Source organism: Myotis yumanensis, unplaced genomic scaffold, assembly GCF_028538775.1.
Source record: "Myotis yumanensis isolate MYYU_CA2020_CCGP unplaced genomic scaffold, mMyoYum1.0.hap1 SCAF_9, whole genome shotgun sequence".
NCBI classification, from domain to species: domain Eukaryota; kingdom Metazoa; phylum Chordata; class Mammalia; order Chiroptera; family Vespertilionidae; genus Myotis; species Myotis yumanensis.
The window spans coordinates 78,111,603-78,129,183 of NW_027223760.1; the positions used below are offsets into that span (position 1 = coordinate 78,111,603).

The 17,581-nt window shown below is 39.8% G+C and overlaps 1 protein-coding gene across 3 annotated transcripts in view; it reads left to right on the forward strand.

Annotated features, from left to right (window-relative positions):
• The window catches only part of BBS9 (Bardet-Biedl syndrome 9), a 332,853-nt gene that overhangs the window by 173,221 nt on the left and 142,051 nt on the right, over window positions 1-17,581 (forward strand). For all 3 annotated transcript variants that reach the window (XM_070425210.1, XM_070425211.1, XM_070425212.1), the window contains one exon: window positions 1,966-2,118. In XM_070425210.1, the coding sequence (XP_070281311.1) occupies window positions 1,966-2,118 (153 nt within the window). The remainder of the gene's footprint in view (window positions 1-1,965; window positions 2,119-17,581) is intronic.

Below are 17,581 nucleotides of genomic sequence, written 5' to 3' on the forward strand. Positions count from 1 at the left end.
GTGAGAGAGAGAGAGAGAGAGAGAGAGAGTCACATGAATAGTCTACCTAATTTCAGTCCCTTTCAACATCCTCAAGGCATTGACTTCAAGCTATAATAACTGTTTAACACAGTCTGAACATAAAGGGAAAAATTCAGTGGATACTATCCAATTACAAATAATGTCATTATCAAATAGAGTTGAAGAACTTACTAGAGTTTCCCTTTTTATATACTGATATTATCGTCATAATTATTGATGAAATATTATTTTTAAAACATTTTAGTTTAAGAAATATATCACAACTTTTGGTAAAGAAAGCTTTTTCGCCCTAACCAGTTTGGCTCAGCAGATAGGGCGTCAGCCTGTGGACGATTCCGGTAAAGGGCATGTACCTTGGTTGCGGGCACATCCCCAGTAGGGGGCGTGCAAGAGGCAGCTGATCAATGTTTCTAACTATCCCTCTCCCCTCCTGTCTGTAAAAAATCAATAAAGTATATTTTTAAAAAAGAGAAAGCTTTTTCCCCCTTCAATAGAATATTCTTGTATTTAGTTAATTCCTTATTGTTTCTAACATTGATATTAAAAGAAGCTAATAAAATTCCAAGATTTTTAAATCACATATTGGAAAGTACATATAATGAAAAGATAAGGAAGTTTGGTTTGATATCAGAAATGTTAGCTATGCTTGATTTCTGAACATTTTGGGTATATTTATTTCAGAACTAGTTATGACTGTTTTATAAGTTGAATTAGTAGTTCACATGATCTAATTTCATAGAGAGTTTCTTCTACTTTATGACTTTGACTAGCTTTCTTGTATCTTAATAATATTAAACTTAAAACTTATGGAAAGAGTTACAGTGGAAAGAGTAATTTCTGATTCTCATCCTTCAATCTCCTCTTTGGGGCCAACATTTGGTATCTGGTTTCGGCACGTCTTTCTAGAACTATTTCATGCAATCACAACTATGTCAACAGATTTGTTTTAAAAAAATACATGAATGGTAGAACATTGTATATACTATTCTGTATTTTTTATTTTCTTTGTTTCATTTAGTGTATCTTTGGAAAGCCTTGCATATTAGTACCCAGTAGTCCTGCAAAGTAGTCATCTTTATTCATTTAATCTGTTCCCCTATTGATGAGTATTTTGATTTTTAATAACATCTTACTACAATAACAAACTATCCTATAATGACTATGCTTATATCTACATTAGTTTTTGCAGGCATACCCATAAGATAAGATCCTTGAAGTGGGATTGGTAGGTCAAAGGCTATATGTGTGAGAGCTTATTTGTATTAACTTCTCTGTAAATTTTGCTCATTTTTCTATTGGGTTTTTGCTCTTTTTCTTAATGATTTGTATTGGGTGTGGTCCTTTTTCATTGATTTGTAGATGCTTTCTGGATATTAGTTTAGGGGCATGACTTTTAGTCTGTGTGGTTATTGTTCTTTTTGCAGTTTGCTTTTTGTCTTATCACTTTACTCATAATGTTTTTCTTTTCGTAAACCATATAGAATTAATTTTTTTCAGTCCTTTGTCACGTGTGTGTGTGTGGCTTTTGATTTTTGACTATAATCATAAAGGTCTTTCTCATGCTGAGATTATGTAAAAATTCTAATTTTTCTGGTACTTTTATTGTGTCTAAACTTTTAATTCCTCTGCAATTAATTTTGCTGTAAATACTGGGGGAGAAATTCTTATTCTTTCCCCCATGTATTTAATTAATTTTCTCAAGACATTTATTAAATAATCTATTTTTCCCTAGGCATACTAGGCATCTTTACTAAATTTTTATTTAACCTACTCCACTGTATTACCTATGTATTCATGTACCAAATATCACCATTTTAATTCTTAACTCTATGATATGTTTTTATTTCTTATTCTTTCAGACTTTTATTGGAATTTTCTGTATTTTTACTTTAAATATTTTTGTTGTACACATTTAACCTGAATTTAAGAAATTCTTTGTTGTAGCTGCGGATAAATGGTGAAAAGTTGGAAGAACTCTTATCTGAAAGAGCTGTGCAATTTCGGGCCATCCAGCGCCGGCTGTTAACAAGGTTCAAAGACAAAACTCCCGCCCCCCTCCAACACCTGGACACCCTGCTGGACGGCACCTACAAGCAGGCAAGTACAGTGCCAGTGGTGGTACCTCTACCACGCTCTGTTGATTTTGAAAACCAGGTGTGTTTTTTTCAGAGTTCGCTTCCCTAGAGGAAAGAAAAATAGCTAATATGTAAACCTCAATAACTGTATTGATAATACATTTGCTGCTTGAAATCCTCATGGTTATTTGAAAAGTCTGTAGCAGCAGGAGGGCACTCTGGAAAGAACCCTGGGCTTTTTTCCATACGATGGGGTAAGTACTCACCGTGTCGTTACAGAGATTCTGCTCCACGGTGTATGTGGGAGTGCGGGGCACATGGCTCTCCAAAGACAGACACGAGTGCACCTGTGCAGGAGCGATTATGTGGCTCCTCGTAGGCCTGATGGGTCTCTGGTCCACACACACTTCTCTCTTCCGTGCCCTTTTCATTTGCTTTGTTTTTCATGGTTTTCTTTTCCCCTCCTCCTCCTCGGGATCTCTTTGTTGACTTGTCTCTCTCCTTCTCGGGCCTCCTGCCATGCCTACCACACTTGGGCTGCAGATTGGCTGAGTCTCGTCTTTAATAAGGCTGGGTCTTTTTGTGGACACAGTGGCAGAGGAGTGCTTAAAGGCATTTGATGAGGATGCTTGATTTAATGCTTTCCATCTTTTCCAGATAGCAAGACTTCCTTGTCTTTATACACTTAAAGAGCTGGTTTTTTTTATGTTTTCTGCTTAGCCTTGGGGTTGGGTTTTTCCATGATATGTACGTTTACAGAAAAGATGATCAAAACCAGGGGTTTTCACTTGAATCTTTATTTTTAAGCCTCCATTCTTTTTAGATAAAAAAAGGGAATGAACAAGTTTTCAAAAGAAAAATGTGAATACTATAAGAAAATGTGACTTAGTTTCAATGTAATTCACAACTCAATTTTATCATAAATGTTCACATTAAATTATAACTAGATAATGTTCTTTATTTTAATTATTTTTAGTACATTTTTAATGACATAGTTAAATCATGAACATAATTTCCCAATGAAAATTACAAGATTATACATAAGGCTAAATTCTCCAGCTTGATTCTTTATCAACTTTTCAGAAATATATTCACATTCCCTAACCCTTGAACTTAGGTTTTCTGTACTTTTGAATGAGAGAAACTTTTGTTGTCATTAGAATCTTATTCATTTATAATCAGTTGTGGTCTATGGACTTTAAGATCCGTTAGTTTTATCAGGAGATGCTTAAATCAAGCAGAGTATGTGTGTTGTGTGCAGGCTAACGAGGCTGCCTGGACATTCACTGACATGCTCAGTCCGGCCAGTTTTTTGGAGGTGGACTCGCTGTCCAGTCTCCTTGCACATCCTCCCCTCAGTCCTGTCCCGGGCAGGACTTGAGGCTCTGAGCAGAGTTAAGCAACCTGCCCAATGTCACAGACCCATGTTTGGTCTCATGCTCTGTGGTGGCCATCTTGAAATCCCTAGTACTTATTGAATAAGAGGCCCCGTATTTCCATGTTGCTCTGGACACCACAGCAATGGAGGCCCTGGCTGTCAGGATATTCATTTGTGATGAATAGGACAAGAAGACCGAGAGTTCCAATACACGACAGAGTTCAAAGACAGAGTAGAGTTTTCAGACAGAATGGCTTTATTACCACTGCCCCCAAACCATCTGCAAATTTCCCCAAAAGGAAGAAAAAGAGGTGCAGTGGGCATCCGTGAGAGCTCCTCTGGACAGCTCCGGGCTTCCTTCTGGGAAAGGCATCCTGGCTAAGTGACCCTGGTGACAAGGTTAACTCACGTAGGAGCACTGTTCTGCATTCGTTGTCTCTAGGCATGTTGCGGGTTGCAGCTTCTCTTTAGACTTCCAACAGGTGGTCACTGGCATAAAAATCCCCCGTCAGTAGTTATAAGGTTAGGTGCACAAGGGGATCAATCAAGCACTTGGCTCCTGCTTTTAACTGTAAGGCATTTCCTATAGCCTGTGTCTTTGATTGGACAGTGACTGAAACCCACACACCCACATTATTGTTTTACTCTTACTAGCATGCCTGTCTTTAGTGTCGGCCTGCTGCCACCTCGCACTCATGGGGGCACCTGCCAGGCAGTCCTCCCTGGCCACCAGTGCTGAGCAGAAGGACCAGTGCTCTTGCTCTGGGGAAAGCAGCTTGGGATTCTTACACGGGAAGGGCCTGGCCTCCTTGAGTGAAGATTTTCCAGTTGCTCACCACAATTTCAAGAATTTATTCTCAAATTTTGGGGAAAAAGGCTTTCTTTCAGAAAGACCTTTTACTTTCTAGGTTAAGAGGTATAATGTTAAATGAAAGTAAGCATGCGGAGAATTTCTTTTTTAGTTTTTAGCAGCGAGACACCTAAATTTCATCATTTGTATAATTGGAATTACTGCCTTGTCAACCATCTGAATATGGTTTTGAAGAACCTAAGAAAGGAAGTAAGGCAGGGGTGGGAAATGTCTGTCTGGCCCTGCCAAGGCGTTAGGGGTGAGTTAATTGAATGTTTGACAAACATATCAGGCTAATTTTTAAGTTAATAATTTTGTATGGCCCTCGAATGATGTTATAAATATCCAAATGGCCCTTGGCAGAAAAAAGGTTCCCCACCCCTAAAGTAAGGGGAGAGAAGAGAAATTCATATTTATTGAGTATCTGTTGAGTCTTAGGTCAGTTTCATTTATCACTTTATTTAATACAATCATTTTGTGAGGGTGGCATTATTGCTCCCACTTTATGGATGAAGAACTTGAGGCTCTGAGCAGAGTTAAGCAACTTGCCCAATGTCACAGATTCCAAAGTCCCTGCTTTCCTAACTCATGTGGCATTTTTATTTTAATCATTTCCAGATGGAATGTAGACATCCTATGTTTTCTTTAGCAAAACTACAGTAGGATTAAAGAAAAAGAAGATTCATGCAAACTCTTTGTGCATATGCATGGTATATATTTATGACCAGCCACCCAGCATTCATTGTGAATACCCTATTGGATAGGTAACAAAATCTGGAGCATTCCCGAAAGGATATATTACGTCTGAAACTGGGGTATCAGGGGAAGAGGCGACTGTTAATGTGTTGACTTTTACTGAAGTTCAGTTTTCTTTGCCGTCCAGTGCTAATGCTTATTGCATTTGGCAGAAAAGCTTTGGAAAATAAGTTCTCTTCACATTATAAAATTTTCACGTATGTTTGTTAGTCAAAGCAGGACTGATGGGTTGAACTGAATGAAGGGAACTTAGACTTACCCTCCGGCTTGGCTTGTGCTGTGATGCTCGTGTGTGTACCGAGATTTCTCCTCCCCATCTGAACACTGACCCTCTGTTGTAGCAGAGGGAAAATGTTTACTAATCCGAACGTTTCATTGTGTCAGATGACATATGTGTGATGTAATGACTGATAGTCATTAATGTTCTAGAAAAGCACTTGGCCAATTTCTCTCTTGTGGAAAACAGGGGCTGTATTAGGCCTAATTTTAAACAGAGATCCTGTGGTTTCGTTTTGCTATTTGTTACTTTTTCTGTGCTTAAAACTTCCTTCCACTCTGTTTATTTGTATGGAATTGATATATAAAAGTCATTTTCAGTCACACAGAAGTCTGAGAGCTTTTTGGTCTATGACTTTTCAAATGAGCATGATTTTGGCCGATAACACAAAGGAATATGTGATGAAACGCTCCAGAGGCCCGCGTTCCCCTTTGCCATGGCAAGGAAAACACTCTGCTAATAGACTGAGAGGAAGTCTCTGGGATGTGGTGATGGGCTGCATTTGTTTTTCTTATACCCACTTAAGAGCTAAAAAGAAATCTTTCTGTGAAGGAGAGAATAAACAGGTCAGAAGGGGCACAGAAATTTGCAGTCACATGTTTGGGATGAATGGAAGAGGTAAGCTAACAAAGAAAAGGATGGGATGGCAAAAGAAAAAAAAAAAGGAAGTTTGTATGTCTTTACCTCTTATTTCTACTCTTGGAAAATAGTTCACAAAGTTGTTTATTTACAGTATTAATCACCTTGGCAAAAAATTAGAAACCAGCTTTTCATAGTTGGAAAATGATTAGGTTATTGTAGTTCTATTTGAAATGATATCCTTTCATGTCATTATTTAAAAAACTGGAATAATAGAAAACATTTGTAGTAATTGAAAAAAGCAGGTTAATATGTAGTAAATAAATAATGAAATGGATGTATCTATAATAGGTAGGTGTGCAAAGATTTGGAAGAAATAAAAAAATTAAAAATGGTATACATTTGTTTTAGTTGACTTTATGTTCTTAAACCATCTCCTTTAATATTATGATCATAATTTGATAAGCATGAAAATAATTTTTTCACAATTCGTGAATATACTTAATGCTACTGAACTATACACTTGAAAAATAGTTAAGATGATAAATTTTATAGTCTTTGGGTTTTACTACAGTTAAAAGAAATAATAACTTTTTGAAAAATGGGATATAGCCCAGCTGGTGTGGCTCAGTGGTTGAACGTCAACCTATGAACCAGGAGGTAAGGGTTCAATTTCCTGTCAGGGCTCATACCTGGGGTGCGGGCTCGATCCTCAGTAGGGAGTGTGCAGGAGGCAGCCAATCAATGATTCTCATCATTGATGTTTCTATCTCTCCCTCTCTGAAATCAATAAAAATATATTTTAAAAGAGAAAAAGAAAAAGAAAAATGAGATATGGTCCTCAACTCTTGGTCTTCATTGGTATTTTCGGAGGAAATATTTTCTCTCTCTTATGTATACCTTAGAAGTTAATTTCTATAGTTTCTGAATGTGTAGAATTTTGGGTTATTAAACTTACGAGTTTAATTCGTTCTGAGACCGAGCTCGTTAAGGAGCTCGTTAACTCAAATTACTCTGTCAACTCAATGCAAAAAATCGGCCGTGAGACAGCTGGTATCTCAAAAAACTCGTTAGTCAGGACACTTGTAAGTCAAGGCCCCACTGTACTAGAGGCCCGGTGCACAAAAATTTGTGCACTTGGGGCTGGGGGTCCCTCAGCCCAGCCTGTGCCCTCTCGCAGTCTGGGACCCCTTGGGGTATGTCCACCTGCTGGCTTAGGCCTGCTCCCCAAGTGATCGGGCTTAAGCTGGCAGTCAGACATCCCTCTGGCAGCCTGGGAGCCCTCAGGGGATGTCCACTTGCCAGCAGGTAGCAGGCCTAAGCTGCAGTCAGACATCCTTGGCACTGCTGAGGAGGCGGGAGAGGCTCCTGCCACCACTGCTGTGCTGGCAGCCGTCAGCCTGTCTTGTGACTGAACAGAGCTCCCCCTGTGGGAGCGCACTGACTACCAGGGTGCAGCTCCTGCATTGAGCGTCTGCCCCCTGGTGGTCAGTGTGTGTCATAGTGACCAGTCATTCCCAGTCGTTCTGCTGTTAGGTCAATTTGCATATTACCCTTTTATTATATAGGACTAGAGGCCTGTTGCACGAAAAGATTCGTGCAATAGGCCTTCCCTTCCCCTGGCTGCCAGCACCGGTTTTCCTCCGGCACCCGGCACCCAGGCCTTCGCTCCGGCTGGAGCTGCCTTTAGCGCCTTTGCTGCTCTGGCTGGAGCCACCTTCAGTGCCTTGGCTGCTCCGGCCTGAGCAGCGTATGCAAATTAACCACCATCTTTGTTGGCGGTTAATTTGCATATCTTGCTGATTAGCCAATGGGAGGCGTAGCGAAGGTACGGTCAATTGCCCTGTTTGTCTATTATTAGATTAGATGAGTTAGTTTATTCAAAAGAGAGCAATTAGGTACCTGTACTTGTACTTGAGTGAATATAGGAATAGAGTTGGTGTTGTCTTGTTGACCCTAACCTCACTAGTCCCTTTAGGCAAATGAGAGACGTATACAAAGCTCTTTCAAAATTATGTAAATTTTTTTCAACCAGGTTAGAGTGCAGCCTAGAATGTGTTCTCCAAAGTGTGTTTGTTACAAGTACATCACTGAAATATTCAATATTCATCAGTGTGTGTGGCTATATGGTCTAGCCCAATAGAAGTAAATGTGAAGCTCCAAGTGTGAGCCATATATATATAATTTTTAGTTTTCTAGTAGCCACATTAAAAAAGTAAAATAAAACAAGTGATATTAATGTTACCATTTCAACATGTAATCCAATAAAAATTATTGAGATACTTATATTTTTTCATAGTAAGTCTTGAAAACATGGTTTATTTTATACTTGCAACACATTTCAAGTGCTAAATATCCACATGTGGCTAGTGGCTACCTTAGTGGACATTACAGTTCTTGCTACAGATAGTTGTCAACTCACAATTTATATTGTTTCTTGTAATGCCTCTTTTCTTGATTTTTAATTTCCTTTAGTTCTTTTAAATTCTTGTTTATGATAAGACTATCATTGACCCAATGGGTTTCATTCACTGGATGTGAACAGTGAGCAGTGGGAAGTACTCTTCTTTTTTTAATTTTATTTTTATTTATTTTTTAAATTTTTAATTAAATCTTTATTGTTCAGATTACATTTGTTCCTCTTTTTTTTCCCCCCCATAACTCCCCTCCTCCCAGTTCCCGCCCCACCCTCCGCCCTCACTCCCCACCCACTGTCCTCATCCATAGGTGTATGATTTTTGTCCAGTCTCTTCCCGCATCTCCCACTCTCCTTTCCCCCCCAAGAATAGTCAGTCCCTTCCCTTTCTATGTCCCTGATTCATTATAATCACCAGTTCATTCTGTACATCAGATTATTTATTCACTTGATTCTTAGATTCACTTGTTGATAGATGCATGTTTGTTGTTCATAATTTGTATCTTTACCTTTTTCTTCTTCCTCTTCTTAAAGGATACCTTTCAGTCTTTCGTGTAATACTGGTTTAGTGGTGATGAACTCCTTTAGCTTTTCCTTATCTGTGAAGCTCTTTATCTGACCTTCAATTCTGAATGATAGCTTTGCTGGATAAAGTAATCTTGGTTGTAGGTTCTTGGTATTCAGCACTTTGAATATTTCTTGCCATTCCCTTCTGGCCTGCAAAGTTTCTGTTGAGAAATCAGCTGACAGTCGTATGGGTATTCCCTTGTAGGTAATTGAGTCTCTTTCTCTTGCTGCTTTTAAGAGTCTCTCTTTGTCTTTTGCTCTTGGCATTTTAATGATGATGTGTCTTGGTGTGGTCCTCTTTGGATTTCTTTTGTTTGGGGTTCTCTGCGCTTCTTGGACCTGTAAGTCCATTTCTTTCACCAGGTGGGGGAAGTTTTCTGTCATTATTTCTTTAAATAGGTTTTCAATATCTTGCTGTCTCTCATCTTCTGGTACCCCTATAATTCTGATATTAATGCGCTTGAGGCTGTCCCAGAGGCTCCTTACACTATCTTCGTATTTTCGGATTCTTTTTTCATTTTACTTTTCCGGTTGGGTGTTTTTTACTTCTTCGCATTTCAAATCTTTGACTTGATTCTTGCGCTCCTCTGGTCTGCTGTTGGGTGTCTGTGTAATATTCTTTATTTCAGTCAGTGAATGCTTAATTTCTAGTTGGTTCTTTATCACAACATCGAGGGTCTCATTAGTTTTCTTGAGGCTCTCATCAAGTTTATCAGCAGCTTCTAGCACATTATTGAAAGCCCTCAAAATTGCATTTTTTAGCTCTATATCCTCCATTTCTGTCATGTTTTTTTGTTTCCGAGTTTTTTATGCTTTCTTGGTGCACCCCCTAGTGGTCTTTGTGCGCAGTCTTGTTCTAGTTAAGCCTTGATTGTTGTAGTTAATACTAGAGGGATTTGACCACCAGGCCGACTGGCTGTGAGAATGAGCTGTGTCTGCCGTGGGAAAACTTCTGTTCTCTGGAGAGGTGCTAATCTAGCCTTTGCCTGAGGCTATCCGGCAAATGGCTCTGCGCAGGGCTTGGGCGGGGCGGGTCGCAGGGGATCAACAGGGCGGGTGGAGGGAGCAGTTATGGCTGCTCTCAGTCTCGTTCCCAGAGGCTCTGCTTCTCAGAACCCCAGCAACCGCTGCAAACCTCGGAGAGAAAGCTGCCCTCATGTTCCGACTGATGCCAGACAATCCCGCTTCTCCCGTTTGAGTCTGAGTCCCTAGAGACTCACCCGGATCTGGAGCTCAGAGTCTGAGACTCCCTCCTGATTGAAAACGACAACTGTGCCCTCAGCCACCAGCCCGCTCTGCGCGCGCACCTCCGCACCTTTGTATTTTCCACACTGCGCCTCCTCTGAGCCTCGGTATGCTGTTCTCTCTCCTTCTAGTTGAAGAATCTCTCCTCAGCCAGCTTTCCTGTGGTTCTGGGTGATGTCCGTTCCGCTTTTAGTTGTATTTTTGAAGTGGTTGTTCGGGGCAGCAATCTCAGGTATTTACCTATGCTGCCATCTTGGTTTAGTCTCCTGGAAACTCGGGAAGTACTCTTATATGGCTAGGGGACTACCAGGAACCTTCCCTTACATAAACCATGTATTCAGGTATTAAAAAAAAAAAAAAAAGGTACACTCTCCCTCTCAGGAGTACACCTGTGCCTTTCGCTTTCACCTCTTCTTCCCTCCAAGCATGTTACCTTTGCCTTTCTCTCTCTAAGCTCCCCTTTTTGCCTCTGTAACTTGTTTCCTGAGCCCATGCAGCCCAGGTGGCTCACTTCTACTACCTCTGTAACTTTCTAAATAAACTTTCTCTTAGAATTTGGAAAAGAAGAAAAACACACATCAAATTTGTGTCCACAGATTTGGGTCCTTGTTTCAGCTCTTCCTGGCTCCTTGACTTGGGGCATGTCGCTAACCCCTCTGAGCCTTGCTGCTTTAATTTCATCCTTGGACTCTTAGAATCTGTCTGAGAAGCATCCAACATGGTGCTTATCTTCTAGTAACATTCTCCATAAATATTTATTATATCTGCATAATAGTTAGGGCAAGGGGCTGAGACTTAACTTTCTGGCGGTTCAGAATTTCAGGAACAAATGGAGCCTTCGGGGTCATCTAATGTCAGCCCTAGACTGGGGTGTGGCTGTTCACCCGTTACCATTGTTCGGTGGACTTGAATGATCAGGATCTAAGTTACAGGGCTTTGTGAGACGGAATTAGTTTTAAAACAAAATATGTAAGTGCAAAGTATTATTATAACATTGGAGTTATGCTTCCCTGGGTTGAAGTATGTAGCACTAATTGACATTAATGGGTGTTGTACATAAATCAAAGGGAGAACAGACCTATTAGTGTATTAAAAAAACATTCTACTTTTAATATCCATCTGGTATGCTTTACTTCCCTGGGGCATGCATTTTTTTTTAATAAATTAAATGCATATTTCTTTTATCTGCATGTTCTTCAGTCAGTATTTAAGTTTTCTGCTTGCTAGTGTTAGTTTGAACAATTCCGTAGGTTGTAAACTCAACGTTAGGATTTCGCTTTGGTGAATTTATCAGATTCAGAAATTTGATCACCTGTCTGATAAAAAGTATTCTAAGCCAAAGTAATCAAGGGGTATGCTCTTGTGGGACAATTTCCTTCTATTTGTTGTTTGATCTTTTTTTTTTTTAAATTAGTCTTTTGAGATACACTCAGAAGCAAGATGTGTCTAATATTACAATAAAGCTATTTATGGGCCCATTATAAGGAAATGCAAATCTTATCTTTTTGTGTCAGTGATGAGAGAAAAATATATAAGTGGCCTCCAATTATCTGTAATTGTATGAAGTCTTCTTTCATGTATGTTATCTGCCTTCCTGTTTAATCCCATCTGGCACACTTATGCCTTTTGTATTAGTTTTTTGTAAGTGGAGTTCTGAATGGTTTGAATTGTGAATTAACAATGATCACAATCCTCACAACCCTCCTCTCTACCTTCCTTCCTCCCCCTTCCTCTCTCTTTAAATAAAGGGAAACAGAGCCAGTTTCCTAGAGAGACCTAGGAGGATTAAGAGAAGGAATGTCAGTCTTTATAAGAGTATCTGTGAGCAGCTGAGCCGCTTTATCAGTCCTGCTGTGTGTTTGTGTATGAATGAACAGAGTGCTGGCCGTGTGCTGAGTGCTGCTTGAAAGTACCACATGAAACCAAGGATAAGTTGAGGTGGTATCTCTTTAAAAAGATATTTTTGTGAGACCCAACTGTATACCCAGGGAGAAGGTCATAGTAGGTAAACACAATTAAATGAAAAGAAATGACTTTGAACATTGATCTTTAAATCGATTTAAATATATTGTCACTCTATCTGGGAATCGTTAATAGAATTTTGTGCAGTAAAATCAGCAGGTACTTCACTATTTTCCATGATGGCTCACACTCTATTTTAAAGTTTCCTTTTACATGATTTTCAAATCTCTTATAGCAGAATATTAGATTTCAGGGAAATCCAACCTCCCCTCCCACCCAAACATTGATTCTCTACCACCCTTTCCCCCCATCAGGGACTGGCTTCTGGCCAGCACTTAATATTCTTGTTCAGTTGGCTCACCAGTTAGAATGATGGGCTCAGAGGTCATGTATGTTTGGAGATGTATTTCCCATGGAAGTGATAGATTTTCACTGGGTCATCTCCCCCTCCATCTTTTACCCCACCTTCATGACTCAAGGTAGAGGTGTGTAGGAGGATCGGCCCTTGCGAAATTGAGGCCATGAACTCAAGGAAGCCCATAGATCCTGGTACTTATGATCTAACGAGTCGACTGCTTATCTGACACGTCAGATAAGACTAACTTTCTTCATGTAATTATCTGTACTTTTTCTTTGTTTGTTTTTGTGCTGTCCCATTCCCAAACTTTCAGGAGACCCCTATTGTCTCACTCTGGCCTTCAAACATTTCTGAAGACTGCAACCCATCTCCTTCTAATCTTCACCCCTACTTCTGCAAAACCTGCTTGCCAGTCAAGCTAGCCTATCCTCTGACAAAGAAAAAAATAGCTTTATTAATGGATACTGAGCATACTGCAGAATTCACCCACTGTAAATGTACCACTTAGTGATTTTTAATAAACTTAGAGTTGTGCAGCCATCACCACAATTGAATTTTAGAACATTACTGTTCCCCCCAGAGCTCCCTCATGCCCATTTACACTTAATCCCCTCTCACCCTTAATACCAGAAACTACTAGTCTACTTTCTGTCTCTTTATTTTATGTAAATAAAATCATACAATAAGTAGTTTTTTGGATCTGGGTCCTTTTACCAAACAGTGTTTTTGAGGTTTATCCATGTTGTAGAGTGTGTGAGGAGTTTACTCCTCTTTATTGCGGAGTGGAATTCCATAGTGTGGGTACACCCCATCTGTTTTTATCAGTCAATAGGCATTTGGGTCGTTTCCAATATAGACCAATACATAAATAGTGCTGTTAGGAATATTCATGTAATGTCTTTCTGTGGACATACGTTTTGTTTTCTCTTGGTAGATTCTTAGGAGTGGAATTACAGGGTCATATAGTAAATTTATGATGAACTTTTTATGCAGCTGACCAATTGTTTTTCTCAGTGTGGTAGCATTTTATATTCCAACCAGCAATGTATGCGGGTTCCAGTTTCTCCACCAGTTTCATCACCATCACTTGTTATTGTCTGTTTTTTTAAAAAAAATATGCTTTTATTGATTTTTTTAGAGAGAGAGAAGGAGAGGGAGAGAGGAACATTGATGAGAGAAAAATATTGATTGGCTGCTTCCTGTACACCCCCTACTGGGGATTGAGCCTGAAACAGAGGCGTGTGCCTTGACCGGGAATTGAACCAGTGACCTTTCGGTGCATGGGACATGCTAAACCAACTGAGCCACACCAGCCAGGGCTTGTCTGTTTTTTAATTGTAGCCATTCTGTTGTCTTACTCTGGATATCTCATTATGATTTTAGTGCATTTTTCCTGATGACTAATAATGTTGAACATCTTTTTATTTGCTTGTTAGACTATTCTCTTTTGATCAAAATTACCCTATGCATTTCTTTTATCATGCCTTTGCATATGCTAGTCTCACTACTTGAACCTCACCCTTCCCCACCAACCTCAACTCCTCTTCTTTTCTGGAAGCTTCCTCCAAAGTCTGTCTCTTTTGAAGCCTTTTCCTATTTCATCTTGCCTCTCCCAGTCATCTGTAACTGCTTGAAACCTCAGGAGCATGATGAGTAAGCCTGTGTTGTGACATTGATATTCTGCCTGACATTATAGTTACTTGACTTCGAGCCTCTTTTCTCCTGGTGACCTACCAGCTCCTGGATGACTGGCGACTGGAACTGTTTCTTTGCTCGTCCATCAGTGCAAGAAACAGTGGCATCCTGGGGAAGTACGGGGACTGTTTAACAAACAGATTTGCAGAGAAAGGTCTGTGTTAGCGAAGAGAGGCTTCATTGGTGAACAGTAAATGCAGACAGGCGAAGTGGGCTTGCTCCATTCTGCATTAGCTGCAGCAGGAAGCTTCCTCTCTCACTTTATCAGGGCCGTTTCTACTTGAAAACATGCCTCCAAGTTCAATTTATTTTCACATTCCTTGCTTGCAGGGGTGGGGAACGTGCAGCCCGAGAGCCATGTGTGGCCCACAAAACCATTTGGTCTGGCCCTGCCCTGGTATTAGGGGCGAGTTAATTAAATGTTTGACCAGTTACAGCAGGCTATTTTTAAGTTGATAATTTTGTATGGCCCAAGAATGATGTTATAAATATCCAAGTGGCCCTTGGCAGGAAAAAAAGGTTCCCCACCCCTGCTGTAGGGCATGGACTAACACTGATCATTTCAAGTGATATCTTCCCTTGTCCCATGAGTCTCTCTCCTCTCTTCTTTCCTTTCCTTTGAGACGCCAACCACATCAGAGCACTGTCTCTGTTCCTGCTGCCACTTGAAAACATGCCTTCGAGTTCATTTGCTTGAAATTCTAGCTTCCCCGTACTCAGTCCCTTCTCCCATTGCTCTCAGTCAGTCAGCAATCTCCTGGGGCCACTGCTCACCCTGCTCCTCCTCTCACTCCCAGGAGACAGCCGTCAATCCTATTGGTCAGGAAGGTTGAGACCGACAGGCCGGTCTCTCACGTCTCACCAAGCCTCTCCTGTCTTCCAGTCTCAGAGGATGAGGTTCCTTCCTCTTCTTCAGGTCACTTTTCCACTTGACCCTTTTGACCTTCCACTAGCTTCTGGAATCCTAATTACTTAGCTATTTCTTTGGCTTATCTATTCTCCATCTCTTCCTTTCTCTGTTCCTTCCCTACAGCCTATAAACATGCAGAAGTTTATCCCAACGGTAGACCTGCCTCCTGTAACTTTTCCTTGTGTTTCTCTCGGAGATGTAATCCATACTTTCTTTCCCCCTTTCACACACGTGTCTCATGAGAACTGTCTACTTTTATTTTCTCTACTCTCTCATCTCCCATTTTATTAATCTATCCACTTTTTTTTTTAACTGTGTTAAAAAAACTACATAGGCTTAACCCCATTAACTCACATGTGTGAGTATGCTGTGTAGCTTTGTTAGCTGCGTGCACACTCTTGCACAGCAGATCTCGAGATGGTTTCCTGTTGCATGACTGAAACTCTATACCCATTGCCTAGCAACTGCCCATGCCCCCACTCCCGCCTGCCCCGCTCCTGGCAAGATAAGGGAGCCACGTAGATAAATAATCTAGCTCAGGGTGCTCTGAATTGCTTTAGACCTCAGGCAGGCTAGAGGCAACATTTGATGATGAAGCTGTTTTTTGTTTGTAATTTTTGGGTACAGCGAAGTGATTCAGGGAGTGCCTTTGATATTACCTCCATTTACGTAGTTTGAAACATCACATATTTTTAAAAAAGACTTGTGTTGGCACATTTTTAACTTAGAAAAGATAAAAATATGTAGGAGGTTAAATTTGGATTGTGCACATGCAGAAGCGGACCACAGAGGAATGTAAGATTTCTTTTTTTTTTTGGCCTTATGTACTCCGAGTATAATGCAGGCCCTATGTATACATAAGGGAATAATTAAACACAGAAATGCAGCCTACTTGTTGGCCAGAAAGGATGCCTGGAACATGTGGATAAGCTTGGATATTTGTCTAATGTTAATTGGAATATTGGTTTTCAGTTGAAGATGCCAAATCTTCAGAAAAGTAATTGGATTTAGCTTCCTATTTAGCAAACTACTTCAAATCCCCGAAGTATTCCACATCCGAAACTAATTTTTCTTGATTGTATCAAGTTTAGTCATGAACAGAACAAGGGTTGACATAACTTTTTAATATTTAAAATATTTCTTGACAAGGTTTCAACACTGTTGCTTGTCCACAACCTTATTGCTGGGTTCACCAACGACAGATGAAATCTTGGTTCTGTGGAACCAGCTCTGCAACTTTGCAAAGCTGTCTTCTTGAAAGAAATCAATTTCTTCTTTTTTCCTGTACATTTAAATTTAAACTCAGATTTCAATCAGATTTCAAGAAACAACACAAACTGGTGTATTTCTTATTGCTTTTTATATAAACCTACATGTGTGCTTAATTTAACTCCTTTAGATTTAGCCTAGGAAATGAATCTTATGCTGGTTCTTGAGTCTTGAAAGCATTATTCAGTCTGTAAATGTTTAATGTGATGTGTCAAAATATTTGGAAATAATTAAAAAAACTTATTAGAAAGAATAGGGTATTTGATCATTGAAATTCAGGGATTAAGAGATTCAGGTTAAGGGATTGTTCTAGCAAATATTAAGCAACTACTATGTATAGGTTTTGTGATTGGAAGAATTATATAAAGGTGTTTGATATGGCTCATAGCCTAATATTGATGATAATTATGAAGAGATACAAATATTACCTCTTATTTTAGCCTTTTGTCATTGAGGATGACCACTTAAAGATTTGAAAAGATAAAATGGTGCTTCTTAAGTGAAATTTGAGTAGATATACATAATTTTTAAATGTATTATCAGAAGAAAGTCATTTTCATTGATGTTAATAGTGACTAATAGGAGCTATATAGCTCAATAATAGATTATTCGAATGTATTTTTTGTAAAAGGACCCATCTTGTTGGAAAAAATTTATAGCCATGCTTCCCTGTCATTTTTTTTCCAGGACACCAAACTTTTCTAGCAGATAAGTATTGTACTTTTTAGTTGAAGTGGATGTTCAATTCGTTTTAAGTCCGTGTCCAGGGTAGAATTAACTGCCAGACCTAACATTGTTCACTGCTGTGCCTCGCATAGAGCCGGAAGTGGCATATAGTAGGTGCTCAATACATACCTGTTGAGCTCGATGGTCCTGTCCAGGGAGAGTCGGCGTGTGTTTTAGGGAGCCTCTGAAGGCATGCCTTATGTCTCTGCCAAGCATTTCCTCTGGGACCAGGGTATTACTTTACTAATGAGATACGCACTTTACAACTCGGGTGTGTAGAACTTCGATTATCATCCCACTCCTGGAGTTGAGCAGTCTTTCAGGCACAACGGCAACAACGCTGCTAATCCTCTTTGCCACGATTGTGTTTTAATGGAGCCGTTTCAGGACTCTCTGTTTTGTCACTGTGGAATTTTTATGATCCCTTTGTGCTTAAAAAGCAATTATCATCCTGGAACAAGAGCAGGCTTCATCATCTTGCGGGTGTTAAGTTGCAA